Source organism: Xenopus laevis, chromosome 8L, assembly GCF_017654675.1.
Source record: "Xenopus laevis strain J_2021 chromosome 8L, Xenopus_laevis_v10.1, whole genome shotgun sequence".
Taxonomy (NCBI): domain Eukaryota; kingdom Metazoa; phylum Chordata; class Amphibia; order Anura; family Pipidae; genus Xenopus; species Xenopus laevis.
This window is the reverse complement of record NC_054385.1, coordinates 70,942,186-70,967,520: the sequence shown is the minus strand read 5'-3', so window position 1 is coordinate 70,967,520 and position 25,335 is coordinate 70,942,186. Positions and strand designations below refer to the sequence as shown.

The 25,335-nt window shown below is 37.7% G+C and overlaps 2 protein-coding genes and 1 long non-coding RNA gene across 3 annotated transcripts in view; 1 reads left to right on the top strand and 2 right to left on the bottom strand.

Annotated features, from left to right (window-relative positions):
- Window positions 1–4,071: 4,071 nt before the first annotated feature.
- Window positions 4,072–8,975, bottom strand: LOC108698633 (homeobox protein Nkx-2.1). The gene is made up of 2 exons (XM_018230259.2): window positions 7,375–8,975; window positions 4,072–6,117 (listed from the first exon to the last, which is right to left on the bottom strand). The coding sequence occupies exons 1-2, from the start codon at window positions 7,628–7,630 to the stop codon at window positions 5,573–5,575; spliced, it is 801 nt and encodes a 266-aa protein (XP_018085748.1). The 5' UTR covers window positions 7,631–8,975; the 3' UTR covers window positions 4,072–5,572.
- A 5,013-nt stretch (window positions 8,976–13,988) lies between these two features.
- Window positions 13,989–21,055, top strand: selenow1.L (selenoprotein W1 L homeolog). The gene is made up of 6 exons (NM_001351454.1): window positions 13,989–14,246; window positions 15,206–15,230; window positions 16,158–16,211; window positions 18,294–18,368; window positions 20,665–20,781; window positions 20,868–21,055. The coding sequence occupies exons 1-5, from the start codon at window positions 14,221–14,223 to the stop codon at window positions 20,740–20,742; spliced, it is 258 nt and encodes an 85-aa protein (NP_001338383.1). The 5' UTR covers window positions 13,989–14,220; the 3' UTR covers window positions 20,743–20,781; window positions 20,868–21,055.
- LOC121397064 overlaps window positions 19,232–25,335 on the bottom strand; it is a 31,619-nt gene continuing 25,515 nt past the window's right edge. Inside the window, exon 2 of the long non-coding RNA XR_005963402.1 lies at window positions 19,232–21,388. This is a non-coding gene — a long non-coding RNA (uncharacterized LOC121397064). The remainder of the gene's footprint in view (window positions 21,389–25,335) is intronic.

Here is a 25,335-nt window from a genome sequence, read left to right as displayed (position 1 = left end):
GGTTTAAGAAGAAAGAACTGGACAACTTGGCTATCTCCACCCAAGTCAATATTGACCCAAATCTCCATGTATTAGGGAGGAATGATGTCAGTCACATCTCCAAATGGAGTTTGCTCACTTTGATAAGACTAAAAAAAAAAACCTTAACAAGGAGATCTGGCTCCTTGTCCTGGTCTTGTGGGTAAAGCTCTTTCATTTGTGCTTTTACTCTGTGCATTCCAATGTGAGTAAAGAGAAAATCAGAGACATGCTGGATTATGATGTTTACACTGAGGTGGCCTGGAGCCAAAGGTGTCCTGTATGAGGCAATGAAGAGAGGTATGATGTATGCACTCATTGTAGGACCATGCCAATTGGGAAATAATTACAGAAAGTTCTCCTGTGTTTGTTCACATAAAACAAAATCACAGACTAGTATACCATTAATCAATCTGAAAAGGACACGCTAAATCCATTACTTTCGTCTAAAAGTGGCTGTTACTTTGTGTCTGCTTCTGCATATTTTACTGTTTAGTGTACAGACATATTCATTTCACAAGGTATTAAGGCTTTATATAGATTGTATGTGTCACATGTAGAATAGACTGATATATTGTTGTAGCAAAAGTCATTGGGGCAGATTTACTAAAGGGGCGAAGTGACTAACGCTGGCAAAGATTCGCCTGGGTTACCTTTTCCAGGGACTTCGCAGATTTACTAACGGGCGCAGGCATCACTTCGCTAGCAAAGGAGATAGATGCTAGCGGTGATTTGCACTCTATCGCCTGGCAAATTTTCGATCTGGTGAATGTACGTTACTCTGCAAATTCACTAAGATGGGGATTTTACTGAACGTTACCTCTTTATCCAGACTTGCCTTCGCCAGCTCAGACCAGGCGAAGTGCAATGGAGTGCATAGATCTTCCTCATTCTTCTGTTACTTACATCATATTTTTTAGTCCAAAAAACGCTGGCGTCTTTTCCTTTTTTCAGAGTGAGCCTGCAAAAGTCCTTAAATTTTTTTTGGGTAACCGGGTTCCCCCATACATTTTCTAACATATGGAACTTAAACTATACAGTGGGCTCATGTGTAGGGCATTATAACAACTCTATTTTCTTTATTAACGTTCCATGGACTTGTTTAATGTAATGTATTTGCTGCAACATATACGTCCATTCAACTTTAAATTTCCCGCCGTATGCGAATTAGCCTGAGCGAAGACCTCTAACGAAGTTGTGCTAGGCAGAATTGAACGCTAGCGCATCTTTGCTTTGATTTGCTCGCATTGCCGAAGTAACTCTAGCAAAAATTCGCCAGCATTCGGCACCCTGGACGCAACTTCGCATTTTAATGTGCATTATCTTTGTCTGAGCGAAGTGTTCGTCTACAGTACTGCCAATATACTTTATGGTTTTACAAGTCTGTATTATCAGGTATAATATATAATGTGGTGCTGCTGGATGCAGGTGTAAGGGCAGTATACCTCAATAACATGAAGAACTATTGTTCTGTTCACAGTCTCAGGCATTAGGTACAGCTAGGTTTACCACCTTTTTTGGAAACAAATACCGGCCTTCCTATATATTTAGATATTTTCCCTATTAATAAAATTGGGGTCAATATAATTTTTACTGGTCAGGCTGGCTAGGTGGAAACTCTAGGTACAGCAGATATGGAGCTGGGTGATTAAACAGCAGGCTTAAGAAATCTGGGGCTGGTGGAAACATGTAAGGGTGTGTTTAACATTAATCATGCAATTCTAAGTGTGTCATGCCCAACTGTTATGCTTTTATAATTTGGGCTAAAATGGTTTATCAAAAGGGGTAGCAGACCATGTGACTTGGGGGTCCAGCAAGAGACGGGGCCTGGGGTAGGGGCTGAAAATGCAATATTTGTTTAACATGGAAGTAAATTTGTGTCCCCTCTTTACTGCATGAATGCCTTTAGTTACTCAGCGTTCACAAATCTTTTCTTCTGCTTCTTAGATCCACTTAGAATCATTGTCTGTGACCTGCAAGAACTACACAACCAGTGCTTCCATGGATCATGCAGAATGATTTAAGAAACTGAAGTTAAAAAGAAAGAAGTTAGAAAAAAAGGTCAGTGGAAGGTCTATTGCAGGGGTCCCCAACGTTTTTTACCCGTGAGCCACATTCAAATGTAAAAAGAGTTGGAGAGCAACACAAGCATGTAAAAATCCCTTGGGGTGCCAAATAAGGGCTGCCCCTATGTGGACTGGCAGCCTTTAGGAGGCTCTACTTGGCAGCATACTTTGTTTTCATGCAATTAAAATTTGCTTCCAAGCCAGGAATTCAAACATAAGCTCCCGCTTTGAGGCCACTGGGAGCAACATCCAAGGGGTTGGAGAGCAACATGATGCTCCCGAGCTACTAGTTGGGGATCACTGGTCTATTGACTTCAAGTTGCACCGCAGTATGGGTGTAATATTACCCTATGTCCCAAGATTGTGGACCAAGTGGCATAAACTGAACATTTTATATTTTTGATACTGGTCTCTATAATATTATGTTAGTTCTATACATACTAGCAACACTGCAAACTTTCAAAATTGCAGTTTGTTCTGCAAAAATTCTGAGATTTAGATCCCAATGCACATCTACAGGTTAGACAAGGGTGTGGAACTAGCACTGTGCGATAGTGGGAGGGATGGGGTAAAAATGAGTCACATGGTTGCAAAATAAAAATTTTTACTGCTTTCTTATTGTGCTCCAAGTAGTTGTGAAAAATAAATGCCTAATATGCTCTGTCCCTAAAGTTGTACATTCACAGGCCAATAAAAGTTGTAAACTCAGAGTGATTGTCAAATCCTGACAAAAACCCTGAAATGGGGTTGAAACATTGGTTTTGGAATTTTTTATTTTGCTTTATTTAAGGCCTGATGAGTGCCTAGCTTTATTCTACATACTCAACTCCAATTGTAATTTGATTTGGACTGCAACATTTGCACTATAACTATAGAAAAGTATATGCACATTAAAAACAAAACTAAACATTATTTAATGGGGTTTTCTTGTTTTTCCTTTTGTTTCCATACATACACACTAAACAATAGTAGTTTAGCTACAAACAGAACTTTTTTGTCTGCATTTTGTATAAATGTGGAAGGCGCCATATTGGCATTGATATTGCCAAGATACATTTTATTGTATTCCTATGGACCACTATAAAACAGTGCCCGTTTTTAGCTAGATTATTAGAAAAATATGTTACCTTGGCTTTAGAACAGGGCTGGATTATTCAAGTCTACAGACATGTCAACAGGTACTGTACCACCAAATGAACTTCATGGTGCATTTTGCAGGGAGAGTTTTGACACAAATATCAAACTGCATTACATCTGCCCAGTCCTGTGGGTCTTCCCAGGACATTATGGTGGCTCTACCACCACAAAGCAGCTGATAGAATAATTGATATTAGTGTTAATAGTGTTGTTCTACAAGAAAATATACAAAGCACTTATTCTTAAAATCCACTATAATGTCCCACAATTTTTGTTTTTTTGTCTGTGGGAGCACCTGGAAGAAACCCGACATTTACAATTAAAATAAAGACTGCATTTATATATGTATGTTCTATGTTCTTATGCGTGCTTAGTCTTGTAAATGGGTCTATGTTGTGTGTATGTTGTGGTCCTGGAGGACGTTGTTTCGTTTCACTATGTACTGTACAAATGTGTATGGATGAAATGACAATAAACTCACTCTTGACTTCTCTCTTGACTCTTAAATGTTATATTGTAGTCACTATTTATATTGTTTAAAAAGAGTGATTTATTCAGTCATAATTCTGTGTTTTGTTGGGAAAACTTTACAAAGCAATTTTTCCCACTGTAGATATTCATAACAATGCAGAAACAATATTTTCTGTATTGTTAAGCTTCCCCCATTGACGTGTATTGTATTATTTTTAGTGCAATTCTTTTTACATTTTGATGATTAATGTTTTGTTGGTGTTTTACAGCTCAGGGCATATATATATATATATATATATATATATATATATATATATATATACATATTTTTTTTTGCAGGAAAAAGGAAAAGCACAAAACAGTAAAAACTAAAATTACATTTATATTCAAAAACTTTATTCAGTTTAAAACGTTACAAAATGTGATTTTTTTCTCCCTTTGAATACATCTTAACTATACAACACTAAAAAAGACTGGTCATAATGTAATAAATATAATTCTTAACAGGAGCTTTATAGGCATGTAATCATATTTAAAAGTACATTATTATTGCAAAAATAGTAGGTTAATATTCACATAAAAGTAAAACTATTAAAACAAAGTAGAATACATTTAAATAGTGTTCTTGTTGCAAGAAAAAATTATGTTAAAATGTTAATGCTTGGCAATAAAATGAACCTTTATTTGCCATTGTTACATTAAATATAAGGCAATTGTTTTTAGGGACTGTGTTGATCCTATAATGTATTTCATTTACTAGTAATTAAATACAAACAATGTTTCAGAGAAAAACCCATGGTTACAAAGAAAGAAAAGGGTGTCTACTTATATTTTAAAAATGATTAACAAAAAAGTAGTGAAAACAAGGAAAAAATCTTTATGGTTTTAAAAACAACTTTCCTGTCTGAAGTGCTCTTAGGGATAAAAAAAAGAAACAGTCATTGTTTTTTCATCCATATAAATCATGTGCACATTCTTTATTTAATATAATATAGTATTTAAATGGTTTGCGATAGAAAGATATATAGCAAAATAAATGTATTTTTATAATAAATTGTTGCACAGAACATTTTATGCAGAGAGGAGGAATTGGGATTTCGCCCCCAAAATAGTGAATTGTACTATATAATTATTTCAAGAATAACTGTCGCACTCTGAGGACTTGCTTATCTGGCGATTTAATATAATATTTCAAATGTTATGCTTATGGCAGTTTATGAGTTGTTTAACCAAAAACAAAGCATCAAGTACATTCTGTTCTTTAGACTATCATTTTGTAGTGGAGGCATGAAAGAAAGCTAAACTAGGAAAAATGAACTATGTATAAAGTGGGGGTTCTTACATTCTGCTGAAGTACATTTTCCAGCCAGCAAACTAAGGCAACCATAACAGCATGTAGTGTTTGGTTAGAATAATGTAATTTTGTTTCTGGGTTGTGTTGCTTATCTCTCTTAACCATAATACTAGTAAAAGTAAAGCAAAGAGGACAGATGACCTCGGACTCAAGAGTCACTGGGGGCCTTTGGTCAAAATATATAATCAAAATATAATTATAAGGTGTTATAATAAATTATCTCTTTAAGCATTTATATAAGGGATAACTAGTAGCATATAGTCCTTCGGCTGTTGTATTACAACTCCAACCAAAAGGTGAAGGTTGTAGGGTATGCTGGGTGCTGAAGCCTAGAAACAGCCGAAAAGTTGCAGGATGGACAGTGTGGATTTAGGTATTTTTTCAGGTCATAACCCCATCTGTCCTTCGTTGTTCCAGTCCCTTTTCTGTAAGTTTGGCCCTAGTAATAACAGGAGATACATGTATTCCAGCAAAACTGTAGAATCAGATATCTGTAACAAAAAGGTAGTTGTTTTTTTAATCTGAATCACCAGGGTTTAAACATTAAATTTCGACTGGCTTTCTCAAACTCCTGAAGATCTGATGCTGAATTAAGAAAGTCCTGTCCTAAAAGTATGCCTTGGTTATTGAGTTGTTGGTCCTGGACTGACCCTTTATAGTCCAACTTGATTTCGGCAGGTCCATAATCCTCAACAGAGGTGCACGGACTGCCGCAGGCTACTTTGCTGCCATTAGACTCCACGCTGTAAGGTTTGGCTTCTTCTTCTGCCAAAGGATCATGGTTCCTTGATTGCCTCTTCATCTTGTAGCGATGGTTCTGAAACCAGATCTTGACCTGGTTAGGAGTGAGGTGAATGTGTTTAGCCAACTGTTCCCTTTCTGGAGCTGTGAGGTATTTTTGGTGTTCAAACCTTTTCTCCAGCTCATACACTTGTGCCTGAGAGAATAGGACTCTGCGCTTCCTCTTGGATGTGTGCTGCAGATACAGAGAATGTTTTGGTCCTTCAGCAAGGTAACCCAAACATCCTGAAGTTGAAACATTGAATCCAGATGGAGCAATAATTCTGGAAACTGAAAAAATAAACAATATTCTTTAAAGTATCGCATATACTAATAATTACAATACTGTAATGCATATACTAATACAAATATATGAATATTAAAAATGTTTATTTTAAAGTGTAATACTTTTGTCATCTTAAATATAAAAAACAAAAGTAATTTCATTACAGATGTTTTTTTTACAAGTGCTTCTTTCAGTGGTTATGTCATTCATTTAGTATCACCTTTGAATAACGGGTTTCATTTCATATCAGAAAAGCATTTACTGTTGTATCACTACGAACGTATGGACCATTAAAGTTTAAAACAACTCTACATATGATATTAAGAATATTAAGAACTTAGATGATAGTGTTATTAAAAAATATAATATTGCATTGGCTGCATGTATATGTTTATTTACTATTTATACATGCTTGACATTTTGATAGAGCTGTCTGTCTGTTGGGGGTCAGCTATATCTCAGTTCAAACAGTGGAGTTTGTCAGAGATAAGATACAATCTTCTATAAGCCTATTCAGTTAGTAAATATCTGTCTGTCTGCTACAATAGCGTTTTGCGTTTAGACAGGCAGAGATTACACAAGGTTATCTTCTTTCTTAGATAACTGATGACGGAGAACAATGGGATTAGCCATATAAATTAGAATCCATTTACATAAAACTGCTCTGGTTTCACCAATATTTATCATAAAAATAATGCAAATAACAATAAGTATTAGCATTAATACTGCAAATAAAATTATCCAATAAGTACATTCTGAAGTAGGACTCAAATTTAAGCCAGCAGAGAACATGCACTGTATTACAGGTATTGTATTGGGGACAGACCATTGACTCACAATTATCTGATAACAAAAGCAGCTATAGCAGATAGTTGTTTAATAATACAAACTTTATCTTCTAGTGACATTATCAAAAGGTTATAATATATCAAGGAAAGCTGAACTAGAACTGAACTAGGGAATTAGTTTTTTTTTCCCTCAGACAGTACAGCATTTAAATAAAACTAAATACAAGCCTGATTTAGTATGTATGCTTTCAAAAATATAAAATAAAATAATAAAAATATCACCCATTGGGCATCATTCTTTTAAATACAATTACATTGATTTTATTGGTGATTGTGCTCTAATGCTATATTTAATTATATATTTTATTATATATATTTGAATAGCTTTAAGCTTGTAAAAAGCATGTAAAAGAAATATAATTTCCTATATCATAAAGGTTGGAAGTGAAAACTTAGAAATGCAATCCTACTTACATGGTGGGTAGTGCATATCCTGGTTTCCCCCATACCAATCGGTGTTCCTAATGTTATCTTGGTAGCTTGGTAGATCTCCGGAATTGGCGTATGTCCCAGGGCAACAAGTCCTTATCGGGTTTTGAGGAAGGCAATGGGTCATAGAAAAGCCAGCTGATGCCATAGGAGGTTGCAAGCAAGTCTGGTGGGGCATTTGCACTAAAGGCCCATACCCATCTAAACAGGAATCCAACGAAAAAGCTTTGAGGTCATCCATGTAGGCTGGTAGCTATAGTTCCCTCCAATGTCAAAGAGCAACAAAATATAGGACCCTGTGGCAGAGCTGCAGTATGACTGTGAGTTGGTTAGACCTCTTCTTGAGGCTGAAGCAAATCTCAAATACTTGGTCTTGTTTCAGCACACACCTCTTATCAAGAGGTTGAGGGGGGACGCCACAGAAAAGAGGACAAGTGGAAGGAGAGGAGGAGCCTCTCCAATAACAATGGGGATAATGGGATACAATGTAGCTATCGATCACTGTGTAACAACAAAGGGGTTGAAATTCCTTCTTTAAGAGTAAAAGCGGAAAAGAAGTAAAAGTATAGAAAAAGTATTTCGCATGAAAGGGAATTTTCCAATTTACACAAACCAAAATGAATGCAGCGTCTACTATAGAAAACAACAAATTAATTTTTCATCAGCCAATAATAGACTGTTATTTGCTCTTGCTTATAAAAGGAAATGCTTTATTAATTATATGGATATTGATGCAAAATTAGGATGATCTAAATACACAGACTGACACAAACTAGCAATAAAAGGCATAATGTAATGTATTCAACTGTATTGGAATTGTGTATATATACAGACATATGAAGTAAAATAATTATGTGTGTATATGAATATTTGCTGCTGTATGCAGTATGCAGCTGCTGTATATGGATATACATTAGTGTATATTAAATCAAACATGCAGGTTCTTAATTTTTATTTATTCTTTGTTTAACAAGTACAGTTGGGATTACTATAATAATGCTGACAGCACTCACACAGGCATGCTACCCATCAGCAATTCAAATAAGCACATTCGATTTAGCATAAAATCACAAAAATATGTAAGATTGCTATAATAATAAAAATGCAATATTCCAATATAATGTGGATGACCAGTTAAAAAAACAGAAAGACGGAAAAAAAGAGAAAACAGAAAGAAAGAAAATAAGATCAATGATGTTTTTATTATTAGTCCCTTTCTTGGCCAAAGTGTGCTAATAGTAGTGATGTTTATAGGGCAATCCCTTCACTACAAAGTGTTTATTGGTCAATCCCTCTAAAGGCTAGTACAAGAGTGGATCTTTAACTCAAGCGCTGCATAAAAGAAGTACTCTGCAGTGCTCCACTAGTATAACTCCACCCAGTTCTGCAAGTTTCAGGTTACACAATTGCCAAGGAATGCAGAATTTAGAATTGTCAAAGCAACATTTGTCACTTGGAACAAAAAGTACCGATGCCCATTTCTGGCCCATAGTTTGCACTGAATATCAAACATACTAGTGCTAGCAATACATAAGGGTGCATTTTTGAGGGTGGTGACACACGCTTTCCCGCTGGCTAGAATGTGAATCACTGGCAGAATGGCACTCGGATTGCTTCAGCTTTCCAAAGTTGCCTGAAGATAAGGGATGCAACGAATCCACTATTTGCGTTTCGGCTGAATCCCCGAATCCTTGGTGAATGATTTGGCTGAATACCGAACCGATTCTGAATCCTAATATGCAAATTAGGGGCAGGAAAGGAAAAAGTGTAAAAAATTCTTCTATTGTGTCGAAAAGTCACGTGATTTCCCTACTCGCCCCTAATTTAGATATGCAAATTAGGATTCGGTTCGGCCAGGCACATGGTTTTCAATCGAATCCGAATCCTGCTGAAAAAGGCAGAATTCTGAACCGAATCCTGGATTCGGTGCATCCCTACTGAAGATGCATCACAACATATGAAAGGGAATGCCTTTCGGGGAGATTAGTCCCCCGAAGAGGAGATTTGTCGCTGGTTGACTAATCTCCCCAAATCGCAGCATGTGCCACCGCCTTGACAATTAGTAATTACCTATTAGCAATGCCCTAACTGGAACTGCAAATACTGCATATCTGTTTGATCAAAGCAGTTTGCACAGTTATCTAGCTGAATGTGCAATACGGCATATACAGCACTATAAATATATCCATACATGCAGTTATCGTGTCGTGTGGGATGATTTTTGGTGTAATGGGAAACTTTACCTATGTGTTGACCTAGCCTGAAATTTCAGTGTGACCATGGAGAAGTGTAGACTGCTCATTCTTAGTTAACTGAAAGCTTACACCCTTTCAAATATACAGTACAACCTATGCACATTGTTTTATGAATGATGATCAAAAGACATTTAAGGAGTAACTTATAAGAAGAGTCCAGTGTCCATGAGAGAATTTTTTGTAACTGGCCGCTCCATGCCGTCTGAGGCAAGATTCTCACCTTACCTCATGGCAGGAGCGGCCCTGGGTACTGTACTTCATATTCAGGAGAAAGTACACTGATTCAGATAAATTAATCAAAATAATAAATGCACCTAAAGATTGACTCCATAACCCTTATCATTGCATTTTGCATAATCATATGCCAGTATATATGATATACTGATAAGATGTCTAACAAAGGCCAAGGGGGAGTTTGGATATAAAAAAGGCTTTTCTTCTGTATGTCTGTGAATGCTGTAGGATAGTGTATGGTTTTCCTTTTGTTTCTTTTTGTAAAATGTATTCATATTTTGTGCTGAATGATGAAGAATATTTCCTGATAGTCAGGATTTTTCCCTATGTTTTGTAAAAATAACTAACCAAAGAAAATAGCAGTTCCTATAACACCCTGTGACAAAAGATGAATCACAAAAGAAAGGTTAATGTGAACTGAGGAGAGAAAGCTTAGAAAGTGAGTGCTAACAAGGTGACAAGCAAGTCTAATTTAACTGCATAGCCCGATACCTAGGCCTGCAATGCAAAAAGCTGTAACTGATTTACAAATAGATGAATCACATCAGCATTCAACCATTCAGCTGTAAAATTCTCTCCCTGAATCAGTTGTACGGGCTGATACATTAGATAGCTTTAAGAAGGGGTTGGATGGCTTTTTAGCAAAGGTGGGAATACAAGGTTATGAAAGATAGCTCATAGTTGATCCAAGTTGATCCAGGGACTAGTCTGAATTTTTCCCCACTCTGAGGAAAATTGGAGAGGCTTCAGATGGGGTTTTTGGCCTTCCTCTGGGTTAACTAGCAGTTAGTCAGGTTAAAAAAAAAAGTTAAGGCGTGTGGGGGGGGAGTGTTTTTTTTATATAGGTTTCTTGGTGTGACATACGAAAAAGGACACTCTATCCATGATAATGGTGTAACATGGCCAACGAGCCTTACAGTCTACAAGAAGAAACCTTGAAAATAGGTTTTATTGCCTGGACAGGATTTACAATGTCGTGCTGGATTCACTACCTCTTACAAGGTCAGTTTCAGAACTTATGTCAAAACTTAGAAGTTGTACTTTTAGTTACCAAATGCACATGCAATATATGATTACACAACATAGATGTTTCTGAAAATCCTTATAAAATGTTATACAGTATATCCTGAGTTTCCTAATACTGTACACATTTGTTTAACAAAATATAGGGCTTCAACTAAGTGCAAGACTTTTAACGTCTGACACATTGGAAGCAAACTCTTTTGTACTCCATTCTTGCGACACATTGGGGCATGTTTAAGTGCAAATTTTCTCCTCCTCTAAGTTTGTGTCAATATGTCAGCCATATTTTGATGGCTAGTGGAAGGTTCTAACAAAAGGTGTACCCCTGTGTCACTCGAGATAATAAAAGAAAGGCTACAGTTTCCCGAAGCCTCTTTGGCTGAACTACAATAAAAACTTTATGAAGCTAAGGTCTAAGGCAGAGGTCCCCAACCTTTTTTACCCATGAACCACCTTCAAATATAAAAAAAAATTGATAGAAACATAAGCATGCTAAAAGTCCCTGGGAATGCTAAATAAGGGCTGTGATTGACTATTGGACTATTGGATTGACTTATGTTGACTGGTAGCCTACAGGAGGCTCTGTTTGGCAGTACACATCGTTTTTATGCAACTAAAGCTTGCCTTCAAGTGAGAATTTGAAAAAAAATCCAAGGGGTCCGAGAGCAACTTGTTTCACACAATCCACTGGTTGGGGATCACTGGTCTAAAGGAACCTACCTCTGAAGAGGTGCTCATGTTGGAGCAAAGCCCATTAGAACTCCTGAACAGTTTTATAGATATTGTTTTAGATGGCATAAGTGAGGAATAGGCTGACCAGCTGAGCTCATTGGACTCTACTAAGAAGTTGAATTATTAGAATAGTGCCACAGCGATAGGTTAAGGCCTGCTTCACTGGGGTTTTCAGTCTGATATTTTTGCTAAGCTCTTGTTCTATATCCTGCACTCAGGAGAGATGCGCTGAAGCAGGCAATAACTATAACAGCACTTCCTTGTGCAACTGAGTGATCAATATTCTTCTTTCACTGCATGCGTGTTGAATTTCACTTCAAGTCTTGTGTGCTGAGTTAGTCAGCCTTACTTCTGGCACACAAATCCTGCCTTAGTAAACAAGTGTATAAAATAAGCCCACGGCAGGACACAGGAAAGGCAGCTGCAAACAGTACTTTGGCCTGTGAGGGATGCGGGAAGCTGGTATTTAGGACATTTTTACTTTATTCTTCTATGTGTTTCTAGAACATTAAACATGATGGTGTATTAAATATAAAGATGGAGTGTATTTATATTTCTATGTGTTCTGAGAACATAAAACAGGCTTTATTTATATTGCTGTGTTTCCTATGGGCAAGCTCCAATAGGTGTGTGTGTGTGTGTGTGTGTGTGTGTGGTTTAAAGTGCTTGGCCTAAGAAAATGTTTCACCTAAATATGCGTCCCCAGATTTTACTTATACAATCTGATAACCTAGGAATAAAAGCTTCCTAAGATTTGGCTAACCTTATTAGTACCTAAGGCAATGGTCTCTAACCAGTGGCTTGGGAGCAACATGTTGCTCACCAATCCCTTGGATCAGGGGCGATCCGCCAATGAGGCGAGCTGAGGCGCTCGCCTCAGGCGGCATCGCCAGCTAGGTTTCCAGGGGCGGCAAAAAGCCGCTCCTGGTGCCTTTAAGAGCCGAATTTCCGGTTTTTGAACCGGAAATTCGGCTTTACTAGGGCGAGAGAGCGCAATTGCGCTCTCCGCACTAGCGTTGCTGCCTCCCCCCGGAAATCGAATCGGGCTGGGGGGGCGGCATTACTGGAGCCGCCTCAGGCGGCAATGCATACAGAAACGGCGCTGCCTTGGATGTTGCTCCCAGTGGCCTAAATGCAGGTTGAATTCCTGATTTGGAGGCAGGTTTTGGTTGTGTATTAACCAGGTGTTCTGCCAAAGAGAGCCTCATGTAGACTGCCAGTTTACATAGGGGCTAAAAATTGCAGCTCTATTTGGTACCCTCCAGAAACATGTTTTATAATTGTGTTGCTCTCCAACTATTTATATTTGAATGTGGCTCAAGGGTAAAAGAGGTTGGGGACACTGATTTAAGGGTGATACTGGGAAAAGGTAAAGCAGCCTCATCACACTGTAAGTCACACTATCCTCCCCAACTAGGGTTGCAACCTTTTCTCGAAAAAAATACCGGCCTTCCCAATTTATTTATCTTTTTAATAACATTGGGATCAACCATCATTTTTATCGGCCAGGCCAGTAAAATACCGGCCAGGTGGCAACCCTATCCCTAACAACTGCCACATTGATTAATGTATTGTTTGTGCAGCAGTGAGATTCAGGTTGAAACTATACAACCAATACTTGTAAATCTTGTTGCAGATAACCAATAACAATTTACCCAAATTAAATTGTTCTGGATCCTAATGGCACATATAAGGTACAATTAAGGATGTCACCTTTTTACAGTAAAATTAGGGGCCAGCGGGGGGGGGGCGGCAACAAGAGGGGTGGTCTGTTAGTTAGGTGTCCTTTGCTTTAAGTAGTAAAGTGCTTGAAAATGCATAAGAAAATTGAGGCCTTATGTTTGGCCTCTCAGTGTTAAACAGTATGGCATAAAAAAGAAAACCATTGGAAAATGAATAAGACAGACTAGACAGCAGATGGAGATGGGAGGAACAAAGAGGGTGAGTTGAAGTCGACAAATTAACGAAACAGAGAGATGACAAGAATCAGAAAGGCAAATGAATAAAAAGCAGAAGTTAACTAAGCAAAATAGTTATGAGCATGCCCAGGCTGGCAATTTATTGAAGTTCTGATCAGGAGCACGTCTAATAAATGCAAGTTGTTGGGCTGCCCTGTATTTGTATTAAAATCAATCAGAGTAGCCCTAATAGCCAAATTTCCCCAAATCAGTTTTTATAAAAAATAAAAACCGCGTTATGTCTTTAAACATTATTCGGTAGCTCTTACGCCCACTCTATTTTTACTTCTAAATGACATCACGCTGCCTATAGGCTCTCGTTGTGTTCGGTCGCGCTCAATCAGCTAACGGAGGGGGGGGGATCAATGCAATCGTGAGTGGATAGAAGCAAAATATACAGCACGTTACCTGCTACTTGCCGCATACAAAAATAAAATAGTTCATTCAAATGATTTACACCACCTATATATTTGACTGATTTTTTGATAGGGCAGCGATCTCCCCTCCATCATTGGTATATTCCAGCCAGGAAGTAAGAAAAGTGCGCGGGGTCAGTAAACAAGTAACTGTATCCAGAGCGAGGCTCCAGTGTAGGCTAAGCGGAAGGATCTGTTATGCCTGGCGGCGCTATGTTGGAAATTAATATTGTATACTGGTAAGCTGGGGCATTATTAGACGGATGGAGGATTAGGTGATTGTGGGGCAGGTGATTGTGTGTGTGAGACCATGTTTAACCAACATACTAAATCACAGCCTGAGCGCGTATGTATGTATGTATGTATGTATGTATGTATGTATGTATGTATGTATGTATGTATGTATGTATGTATGTATGTATGTATGTATGTATGTATGTATGTATGTATGTATGTTTTAAAACAGTGTATGTCCATTTAGGTTGCCTGTTTTTGCTTTGTTTTGTGCACATTTGGAGTCCTTTTATTATTATGTACCATTATTATGTATCAACTGTGCATGCTATGTGTTAAGCTCTACTTTAACTTTTAGTATGTAATAGAATGGCTAATTCCAAGAAACCTTTCTATTGGCCTTGATTTTCTATTCCTCATAGTTTTTTTAAATTATTTACCTTTTGTCTTCTGATTCTTTTAATCTTTCAGATGGGGGTCACTGGCCCCATCTAAAAAAAATGCTCTATGAGGCTACAAATGCAATGTTATTGCTACTTTTTATTATTCATCTTTCTTTTCCGATGTCCCTTATTCATATTTCAGTCTCTTCTTCAATTCACTGCATGGTTGCTAGGGTAATTTGGACCCTAGCAACCAGATTGCTGTCATTTCAAACTGGAGAGCTGCTAAATAACTAAAGACCACAAATAATAACATGAAATTGCACATTATCTCAGAATATTAATCTCTACCTCATATTAAAAGTTAACTCAATGGTGTACAACCCATTTAACTGCACTTGCTCTTGTGGTGAAGAAGACTTGAAGCAGCACGAGAGGGCACCTGCCAACCCTGCTGCACAATTATTGTTTTCTGAAAATATACTTTGAACGTTCCTGTATTCATCCTAGTACATCCTCCTATTAATCCATTTTTTTTTAAGTATGTAACTCTTGTCCATCTTTTCCCCTTTCTGTCACAGTGGTGCCTGAGGGTACTTGTCCAAGGTGAGTTTAATTTTTGTCTTTTTTTTTTTTACCGCCAGCAGTTAATTACGTAGCTGTCAGTCAAAAAAGCTCTACCTTTGTTGTAACAAGATTTCATAAGAAATGGGTTCACTCCATATCTAACCCCAGCCTGAAAAGTATATTGGAGTTCTTCTCTCATCCTATGTGACCAAGGGAAAAAGGGGGACCATAGATGTTAATATTTTTAAAATATTGTTTTGTTATTGTAGGACTTGACTTATGATTTGTCCATCAACAAAAATGATCTTTTCAAGCAATATTATCTAGTTGAAGCTAGGAAACTGGGTTAGCTGCCTGATTGGCCCTGCAAACAATTGGACAATGCAGACATTTCACTGTAACCCATAAAAATATTTTTAACCTGACTAATCGGGTTTCTGACCAATGTCAGACAAAAATCTCTTGGCGCCCACTAACCGCATGATAATTTGCCAAATTTGTCAAATCGCACAATAATTGGTTGAAAAATATGTCTATGGCCACCTTTAGGGTAAGTTCCCCTTGGGAAAACCAGTAACTTAGTTGGACAATTCATAATACTGATTGAGAACTGTGCATAGGATTCCAGTCATGCCCTGGCATTAGAAGTTAGACTCTTTGAAATCAACAGTAATGTGATATATTTTTGACTTGTTAGTTATTGCTGTCATTTTGTACAGGCAGAGCGCAAATTCAGTGGGTTATTCCTGCTGTGGTGGAGATGGACTTTTCAAACACAGACTGAGAATCAGCCCAGTGTGACCGTAGTCTTAACAGCTAGTACTACTACCCCCACCCCTAGTAATTTGAAGTATCTTCATGTCTCTCCTTCGAACAGAGTAAATCTGAAACTGTTTTAGTTGGTCGCAGTTTTAAAGATTGTTTATGTTTAACTCTGTGGTAATGTTGGTTTCCAATCTTTTGTAGTTTCGGCGGCTGAAGAATGAACTGGATCAACGGTTCCCAGGCAAGCTGAAAATTGTAAGTATAACATTCTCTATTACCCTGAAATAATAGATTTTGCCAGTGCTGTCCTTAAACACACCAACTTCAGAGGCCTGGAATAAGTTGTTTGGGACTGGCAGCACAGAAGGAGGAGATGTTCGTGAAGATGGGAGTGGAAATGGATGTAGAAAAAGAATCCCTTTTATTACAAACATGCAGTTTTTTGAAAATTTAGTTCTAACGCATCTTAGCATGCTTGCCAAGATCTAACTACAAATATGGACAGAAAATAGCCAATACATCACATTCTTAAAGGGGTGATTCTCCTTTTAGTTAACTTTTAGTATGTCATTGAATGGTCAGCTCTAAGCAACTTTTAAATCATTCATTAATTAATTTTTATGTCTTTTTAATTATGTGCCTTCTGAGTCTTTCCAGCTTTCAAATATCTATCTAAAAACAAATGCTCTGTAAAGCTACACATTTATAGTTATTGCTATTTGTAATTATATCTCTTTCTATTCAGGCCCTCTCCTATTCTAGTCTCTTATTTAAATCCCTGAATGCTTGCTGAATAACTCCAAAACCAAAAATTGTAAAAAATAAAAACCAATTGCAAATTGTCTCAGAATAACTCTTGACATCATAAGATGAACAACCCCTTTAAATAAGCTTCTCTTATTCTACATTTGTTATTACCCCATATCATTGGTATACAGGGGCTTACACTGTTTTTATCCTTTGGAGAATGTAAATCATCTGGCCTATCCTAATTCAGATGCCTCACATCTTATCTGTTATTTGTTCTATAGTCTAAAAATTGCAGCAGACCTGAGTTGATATGAAGTGACTTTAAAGCTGGCCATAGACGCAAAGATCTGATCTTACGAATCATCGTACGATCGGACTTTCCCATCTCCCGACCTGCCACTAACCATTCAGATCAAATAAAGTAGTTAAAGAACAGATCAGCTGATGTTCTGCCCCTGACGGCAATCGTATGAAAGTTATGTCCGACCAAAGCTAGTGACAGTCTCCCTCTGAAAATCGTACGATCGGCAATACATGCAGAGATATTATCGGCAGCCGACAAATCTTTTAACCTGTCCGATCGAAAAAACGATCGCCGGACGAAAAATGTCGGGACTCTCCACACACAGTCCGAAAATTGTACGAATCCTCAATTCGTACGATCAGATCTGTGCATCTATGGCCAGCTTAAATCGGAGTGATTGTTTCACAGCAGTGACAAGCCCATAAGAATATGCAGATAGGCTGTATTCATTACAAGACCTGGTACAAGTTGTAGTCTTTCATTGCCTGATATAACACTTCTAGCTTGTGCTTGCTGTAGTGAAAAGGTAGTAGATACATATGACCGTGGCACATAAGCAACCAGTATGTTGGGCAGTCACTTTGTGTGTTCCAGATGAGCTTATTGATAACGTGAAGCAGCCAACTAATCTCTTTGGCTTTTAGGTCCCTGGAGAGAGCTTTAGCTCCTCATCTATTCGTAGGCTGTTTAAAGGTACAGCAACACCAAATAATGAAAGTGTTTTAAAGTAAAGTGACTGTTGCCCTGCACTGGTAAAACTGTTCTGTTTGCTTCTGAAACAGTACTAGCATTTTATATATACAAGCTGCTGTTTAGCAATGGAGATACAATTGATACAGGGCTAAATGACACAGATTAAATAGCAGATAACATATCCGCTCTGTAGAACACCATTGTATTATGGAACTTATCTGCTATGTAACTGAACCTTTTCTCTACTGAATAGTTGGCTACATAGCAGCTGGTTTCTATACTACTATCTAACTATAATCGTGTTTCTGAAGCGAACCCACCAGTTTTACCACAGCAGGGCAACAGTACATTATGAAAAATAAAATTGTGTGCCCGTGTTGCCATGGTTTCCATTCAACCAGTAGAAGCAGTTTGGCATGTTTATGCGCCTTTTCTAGATAAGCCCAACTGCGATCATGACAAAAACCAGGAATATTTTTCTTTTAATGAATCACATTAAGACATTAATTCAGCAAATATTAATACCTGAGAATGAGATGAAATAATCCATATAAAACTATTCAACTTTTTTTTTTTTTCCCCCTATGGAGAATGGCGAAGGAACCCAAAGAATGACTGGTTGGTTTGAAGTGAGCATAAATGGGAAGCTGGTGCACTCAAAAAAGGTAATAAGTGACTGAGTGTTCTGATGTAGATGTTCTATGGCTGCTCTTCAATAAATACAATAGTAACTGTGGTCATCCAAGTGTAATGGGAGTACTATTTGCTGATATATAACAGAATCTTTTGTAGATTATGTCGCTGATAGATCTAATAGTGCAGCGGCTGGCAGCACCAGCCGTGGTCCTCTGGGGGAATAAGCAAGTCTTGGCCAGAGTATAGTAATGACATTATTTATTTATATATAACACATCTCTTTCTAAGTAGTCCAACCCTGCCTTACTAATGTACGTGAACATATTCATATGTGGGTATATCAATTCAGTTATTTCCTATGATTCAGATGACCTCAGTATTCTGATTCTGTTGGTAAATGACCAGCAGCTGAGTCTGTTAGCAGTGTACTAATGCCATCTGGTGGAGAGTTCCTCAGCAAGCCAGGGTTTATTCACAGGCCTGGTCAATCTTTTTATATAACCTCTTGGGTTAGGGTTGAGAGAGCAGTTTTATTTCAATTCTGGAATTAAGACTGGCCTCGTTGTTCTTTTCATTGTGGAGTCTTTTAAATATGTTTGTTTTCTGGGTAGTTGTCTGAGGGGTGTGTAAATAGATGACAGGTTGACTGGCAATTCTGTATGGGGATACTGGTAGCTTTTCAACAATGACTTTGAAAAGGGATCTCTACGGGTGAAGACACACAACTGCTAGTAGCAGCTACAAAATAGACAACAGTGATTTGCTTAGAAACTACATGTGTTTTCTCAGAAGCAATTCTCAGTATTGTCTATGGCGGGGCATTTTGTAGCCGCTACTAGTAGCTCTGTGTGTCTTCGCCCTAACAATCTCGGGTCAGAGAAGCACTTAGAAGCAATTTAATATTTCTTTATTTTTAAGAGAGTAAAATCTTCAGACAAATGGACACTGTATGCCTGTTTGGATCAGTTCATACTAGTAATGCATTGCTGATCTGATAACACTCTGTAAGCTAGCCCTGTGAAAGAATGCATTTCTCTTTATTACTTGGTGAGAACATTTGTTCAATGCTGTGTAGCATGTGACTGCAATGCAATCTGCCAGGTGTATTGATCTTCGTTCCGTTGGAGAGGTTATTTTGTCTTCCAAGAACAACGAGTAAGAGTCTGCATTTTAAACTAAGTAACCCAAGCCTTTCTAGTGCTGTTGACCTTCATGAGCTATGTTAAAGGGAAAGGTGGGAGGATGTCGGTCAATATTGCTAGTGCTACTGGGATGTTCCTTTCATTAATAATGTCTCTGATGGAAGCATGTCCTTTTAAAGGGCAACTAATATTGATTGTTATAAAAGCATAGGATATCCGTGCCCCTTTCCAACGACAACAGTCCTATGTAAGTTAATAGTCCTATCTGCAAGGAAATCGTACTTACAAAAATACTTTGTCTATGGTGTTTTAACTATGCTGGTAATGTGTGAAACTAACCAATAAAACTTTATATTTCTTTTACTTTACTTTTTGTATTGCATTCTAATTGATTATAGTTATCTGGGGATTAAGTCCACTAATGTAACTGTGGTTTTGTGATTATTATGGAGTCCATCCATCTACTTACCCGTAAATTCACTGGTGAGACTAAAGTCTTTGCTTCACTATCTGCCCCCAGGATACACTAATCCAGATGTACATAAAATAAGAGGCTTGGTAATAAGCTGACAGGGTTGCTATATATGGGGAAACAACCCAATAGCCCTATCCTATTATCAGTAAAAAAAAAAATAATAAAAGGCACTGTTTTGGGACTTAAGTTGTCTTTTAAAACAAATTATAAATGCAAGGCTTATGAGGCAGATATTTTATAGATCAAAACGGAAGCATCTAGGCTGATTCCCATTGGTTCGGTTGATTTAGTGATTTCTCAAAAGTCAGGAGCCTCTCCTTGGCTTTTTGCCTTTAGGTAGCATTATTTTTTATAAAACTGGAATACACATCTTCTAGGCACAGTGTGTCTGACTTATTACATGTAGTAGGATGGTTATTTCCCATATTCCAAAGCCAGATTCAATTAAAATTATACCATACAGTGAAGTCTGTGAAGCCTTTTGAGCAAAGTGGGTGGGCAAGAAAAATCCTTTTAAAGGTCACATCTGGCCTGCGGGCCTCTGTTCTGGAGGAAGAAAAAGCATTTCCCGTCCAGCAGCTTGTGTCAAGTCTGTTTACTTTTCATTGTGTAAATTTTATCAAACCACAAACAACTTTGATAAGTTTTATTACTGAGATCTTAAAGTTTGGAGTCACATGAACTTCTTCTGAAATGTTTGTCCTACAGAATGGGGATGGCTATGTGGATAACGACACCAAGCTGCAGAAAATCATACTGGCTATTGAAGCTGCCCTCAAACAGTGAGGGGTTGTTCTTTGGCATGTTCTGCAAATGATTGCATAGGTAAGCAAGATTATAGTGTTTCATTGCTCTATTAGGTCTGTTCCACAGCTAGCCATAACAATTTATGTTTGTATTATTTCCTCAAGGTGGAGGAGACTTTTGCTTCCTTTATCTTAACCGAATGCCGAATGATGGGAAAGGCTGAAATGCTCACTGGGTATGGCTCCTCCCTGATGTCACTGCGTGGAATGTTAGGATGAAGAAAGTGATTCGACTTCTTTATGCTTACCTTTGAAATTGGTTGCTTTTTAATAAAGATCTTTGGCTCCTAATAGTGTTTCTCTGTCTTGGGATAAATATTTCTTTGCTTATGGACTGCCAGATACTTCTAGCACTGAAAAACAAACAAAATGAAACCAATGCATGGGTAATATAGAAGATATTTGATTTGGGGCAATAGAAAAGGGCAATCTAGCCATAAGGTGTATTTCCACATGTATATCGATTCTGTTCAACCATTAAGGGGCAGATAAACAGCTGACTCCAACAGCAGGTCAAACAGGAAGATAGTCCTCCTCCATCTTTGAAGATAGTCGTAATGCCACGTCTAGGCTCCTGGGTGGAGGTTTTTCACCAAGTCTGATGGAATCCAGTGGTAGCTATAGGCCTAGAAACAACAGCAGGGGGAAGTCAGTGGTAAGACAAGAACAGAGCTATTGAAATATAGGGCACAGCTAGAACATGAACAAAGAGAGTATATCAAATCTACACAGAGCACAAGTATAATGTAGGACTACCTTCTCATTGTAATATAAGCATTCAACAATTCACTGATTTTTTATTTTGTAGTGAGAGGTACGTTTGTTTCTAAATACAGAATTGACCTTTTTAACTATTGTTTAACGCATGCATCATAAGAAGTCATTTAACATTCCATTCATTGCTTTCTTTACCAAAGCTGCACCTGTTTGGTCAAATGGTGCCACTGCAATAGCAGCTGTCTGGGTCTAAAGTGTAAAATAAAGCCTCTTCAAACGAATGTTTGAAAACTGTATGCAATATTGTAAAAGCAGTGCATGGGGAGGGCTTGATGTTCTTCTTTCAGAAAGGATTTTCAGAACCTACATATTGCACTTGCTTTCAGGCACAAGTGAACACTATATTTTAATCCATTTCCCCTTTACTAGCATAACAAATTGATTCTGCAATGCTGTTACAAACAAGCCTGTAATCTTTGTGATGGGACATAGAAAAATGCAGGCATGTCACAAGTATGTTAAGTAATGTGACGTTTCTCTTGCATGTATACTTTATTTATAAAGGCTCCTTTGCACCTGTTTTTAAAGGGGTTGTTCACCTTTAAGTTAACTTTTAATATGTTATAGAATGGGCAATTCTAAGCAACTTTACAGTTGGTCTTCATTTATTTTTTTTATAGTTATTTTTTTTTTTTGCCTTTTTCTACTGACTCTTTCCAGCTATCAAGTGGGGGGTCACTGACCCCATCTAAAAAGCAAATGCACGTAGAAAAGAAAATGTCTTCAATTTAGGGTCGCTACCTGGCCGGTATTTTACTGGCCTTGCCGGTAAAAATGATGGCTGATCCCAATGTTATTAATAGGGAAAAAAGATAAATTATATAGAAAGGCTGGTATTTTTTTGCAGAAAAGGTGGCAACCCTTAATGCATTGAATGATTGCTTTAAATAAAATGTGCAAGAATTTCTTGATTTTATACATATCCAACCATAGCCTTAAAGCAAAACTAACTTTGTAAAAAGAAAAAAAAAAATTCTAAGGATTAATTTAAATGGAGTATTCAAATCAAAACATTGATGTTTACTGAACCCTAGGGAAACCACTAGTAGTGTGGCAACTGTACATACTTACTCATACATGCTGTCTAGTTCCCTAGCAACACTAGCTTGTCACTAGAGAAATATCTAGGAAGCCTGCATGCGACCAATCAAAATGATTCTTTCTGAGACCTAATTGGTGACCCTATCCAAACAATGAAATATCTGAGATAAGGCTGCTAAAGTGATTGAGTACAGTTTTTCTTGGCAGATATCCAGCATAATAGCGTTAACGCCTGGCAGGTAGAAATGATGCCAACGTTATTAATAGAGAAGAGGAAAGTTTGCTTCTCCATGGGATGGGTGGCAAACTTAGCCACTAAGCCTCCAAAAACGCCCAATAGGTTGTTAGGAAAGAACCTACAATAAGTGACAGCACAGCCTAATAATTTGCAGTGAATGAGTTAGAAATATTTGGTTAATGTACAGAATGAAAAACCATTCAAGCTTTTGTTTGTGCATGTAGGCATGACTTTCAGATAGATGTACATGATCATCCTAATGTAAGTATTTAACCAGGCTATTACTTTAGCAGAAAAGAAGTAAAACTATGAATAATTTTGAAAAACAATGCAGGGCTTTCAAGTGTTATCCATTCCCTGGATTACATGGCTTTGCTGTCATACATAACATTTACCACAAGGTGGTGCCAGAAGCTACGCTTTGCCCTAGAACTGCAAGTAGTTCAAGTGAGATACATAGCATCCTATCTAGGTCAGTCTCTGCTAGGAACAAAATATCAGCATGCATTTCTACCTGGCTAACTTGCTGTTAAATTATATAGATGCATACCTGCATAGAGAATTGCACTGTCCCATTTCTACATCCTGCTTCTTTATTTATTAGCTGCCCAGCATATCTTTTTAACTGCCTAATTTTCATAGGATAAGCTGGCACTCCAAGTTTTTCATACAATTCCGTACAAGTACTTAGATCAATCGTAAGCGTACTGGTTATTTTGGGAAACGTTTCCAATGGCATTTCAGATATTCCAAAAAGAGATTCTGCTGGAAGCACCAGCTTTTATACTCTGATGTTCCCACGGACGGATATTTTGCATCCATTGTACTAAGGGAAGGGGAAATAATCTAGATGTACTGATCTACATGACTCTATTAACAAAGGGGCAGGTCAAGTAAATCTCCAGGCACTTGTCAAAAATGATCCCAGATCTAAGGCTGTGTTGCACCATGAAATATTATCTGAGGTCTAAGGAGCATTGACGAGCTAAGGGTGAGCAATATAACCATAAACAAAGTAGATGCTTCTCCTTCCTGCCCAGTATTTGAACACCATTTTACATACACCAGGAGGCCCACAGAATTTGGAGCCAAAAGAGCAGCCAAACACAAAACGCTAAATGATTTTAAAAAGGATCAACAATAAAATGAACACTGTTCGCATGCTGTAATAGAGAACTACTGACTATACCACCCCAGAGGTCAATATTATGCAACCTTGCTTCAGTGCAGTAACCAGACATGTTTGTGCAGGCTGGGTGCTTTTAATATATCATGAAATTCCAAGGTGACTTCTAATATGCTGCTTTTTACAACAGGGGGTACATTATTATTATTTATGATGTGTGAGTTTCAGCCGTGACTAGTAACTCACTAAGCATTATTTTATTGGACAGCTACTTCATGTAATTCAATTTCTAAAAAAATCCACAAATTAGACTTTGAATGTGAAATGAACTTTGCCTTGAACTACACTAATTGGAACATTTAAGAGGCTAGGCTGTAAAGGAATCCCCACAGCAGTTGCCTCCCACTCATTTTGAATTCCCCTATTATGTGAAGGGGGTGGGGAAATATTTCTGTGTGATTGATTTGTATTGTAACACTTGACAAAGAGCCCACAGCTCGAAACATGTTGTGTTAAAATAAAACAATGTAGCAGCACAGTTCCTGCACTGGCGTATCTGTTCCCTAATATATTTACTTTGGTATTGCAACTTTACTTTATCTAAGGACATAAAGTTTGGGAACCAGATATCGGAATAATCAAGAAAATCACAACCTGATCCAGCAACTTCTGTATAAGTGCTGCTCCAGGCTGCTTTTATGTTCTTTTCCTCCGCACATCATAGTCCAGGAACCCTAACACAAAATATTAACTATTTCGAAACACAAATATACAGAGAGAACTCTTTACTCTCCAATCAGATGAAATATTGCTTTGAGCAAAACAACACAGTGAATCAGTGGTATGGAATCATTAATCACAGTTTGTGGTGTGGCAGTCCCTGCTTGTTCCCATCCGGGGCTAAGTGGATCATCTAATATATGCTGAAATGTACATAAGTCCAGACCTTCAGTTGGGTAATCTTTCATGTTTTGTCTGAGAGGAGTTACAAAATACAAAGTATGAAGTTATAAATAAGTGACAACAAACAACAATAAACAGACACGATTCTGCTTGTGACTTTAGTTTCCCCTTGAGGAATAGAAAGAAGCTGTAACTCAGAAATACTGACTGTACAGAGCTGTCCTTATGGATCTACAAGCAGAGAACTGCTTTGTGCTCCTCAGAGCACCAATTGACATTTGTAATTATCAGCAGGGCTGGAATGCTCATAAATGCCTCACAAATGGATCTTTTGATTGTGCAAATCTTATAGTGGACTCAATATTTTCAGAGACAGTAGTTAAGCAGGTACGGTAGCATGGGGCCTATAGTGGGGATAATGTCTTCTGAGAAAGGACAATGCCTATAGGGTAGCAAGCATTGAAGTATATGAGGCCTGTAGCTAGTGG

What these genes read in the sequence shown, in the direction of transcription:
- LOC108698633 (XM_018230259.2), bottom strand. Translation starts at nt 7,630, where the DNA reads ATGGATGACCTCAAAGCTTTTTCGTTGGATTCCTGTTTAGATGGGTAT. An exon ending in GGATATGCACTACCCACCAT is followed by an intron (nt 6,118 to 7,374) that starts GTAAGTAGGATT and finishes TTATTTTTTCAG; the next exon opens with TTTCCAGAATTATTGCTCCA.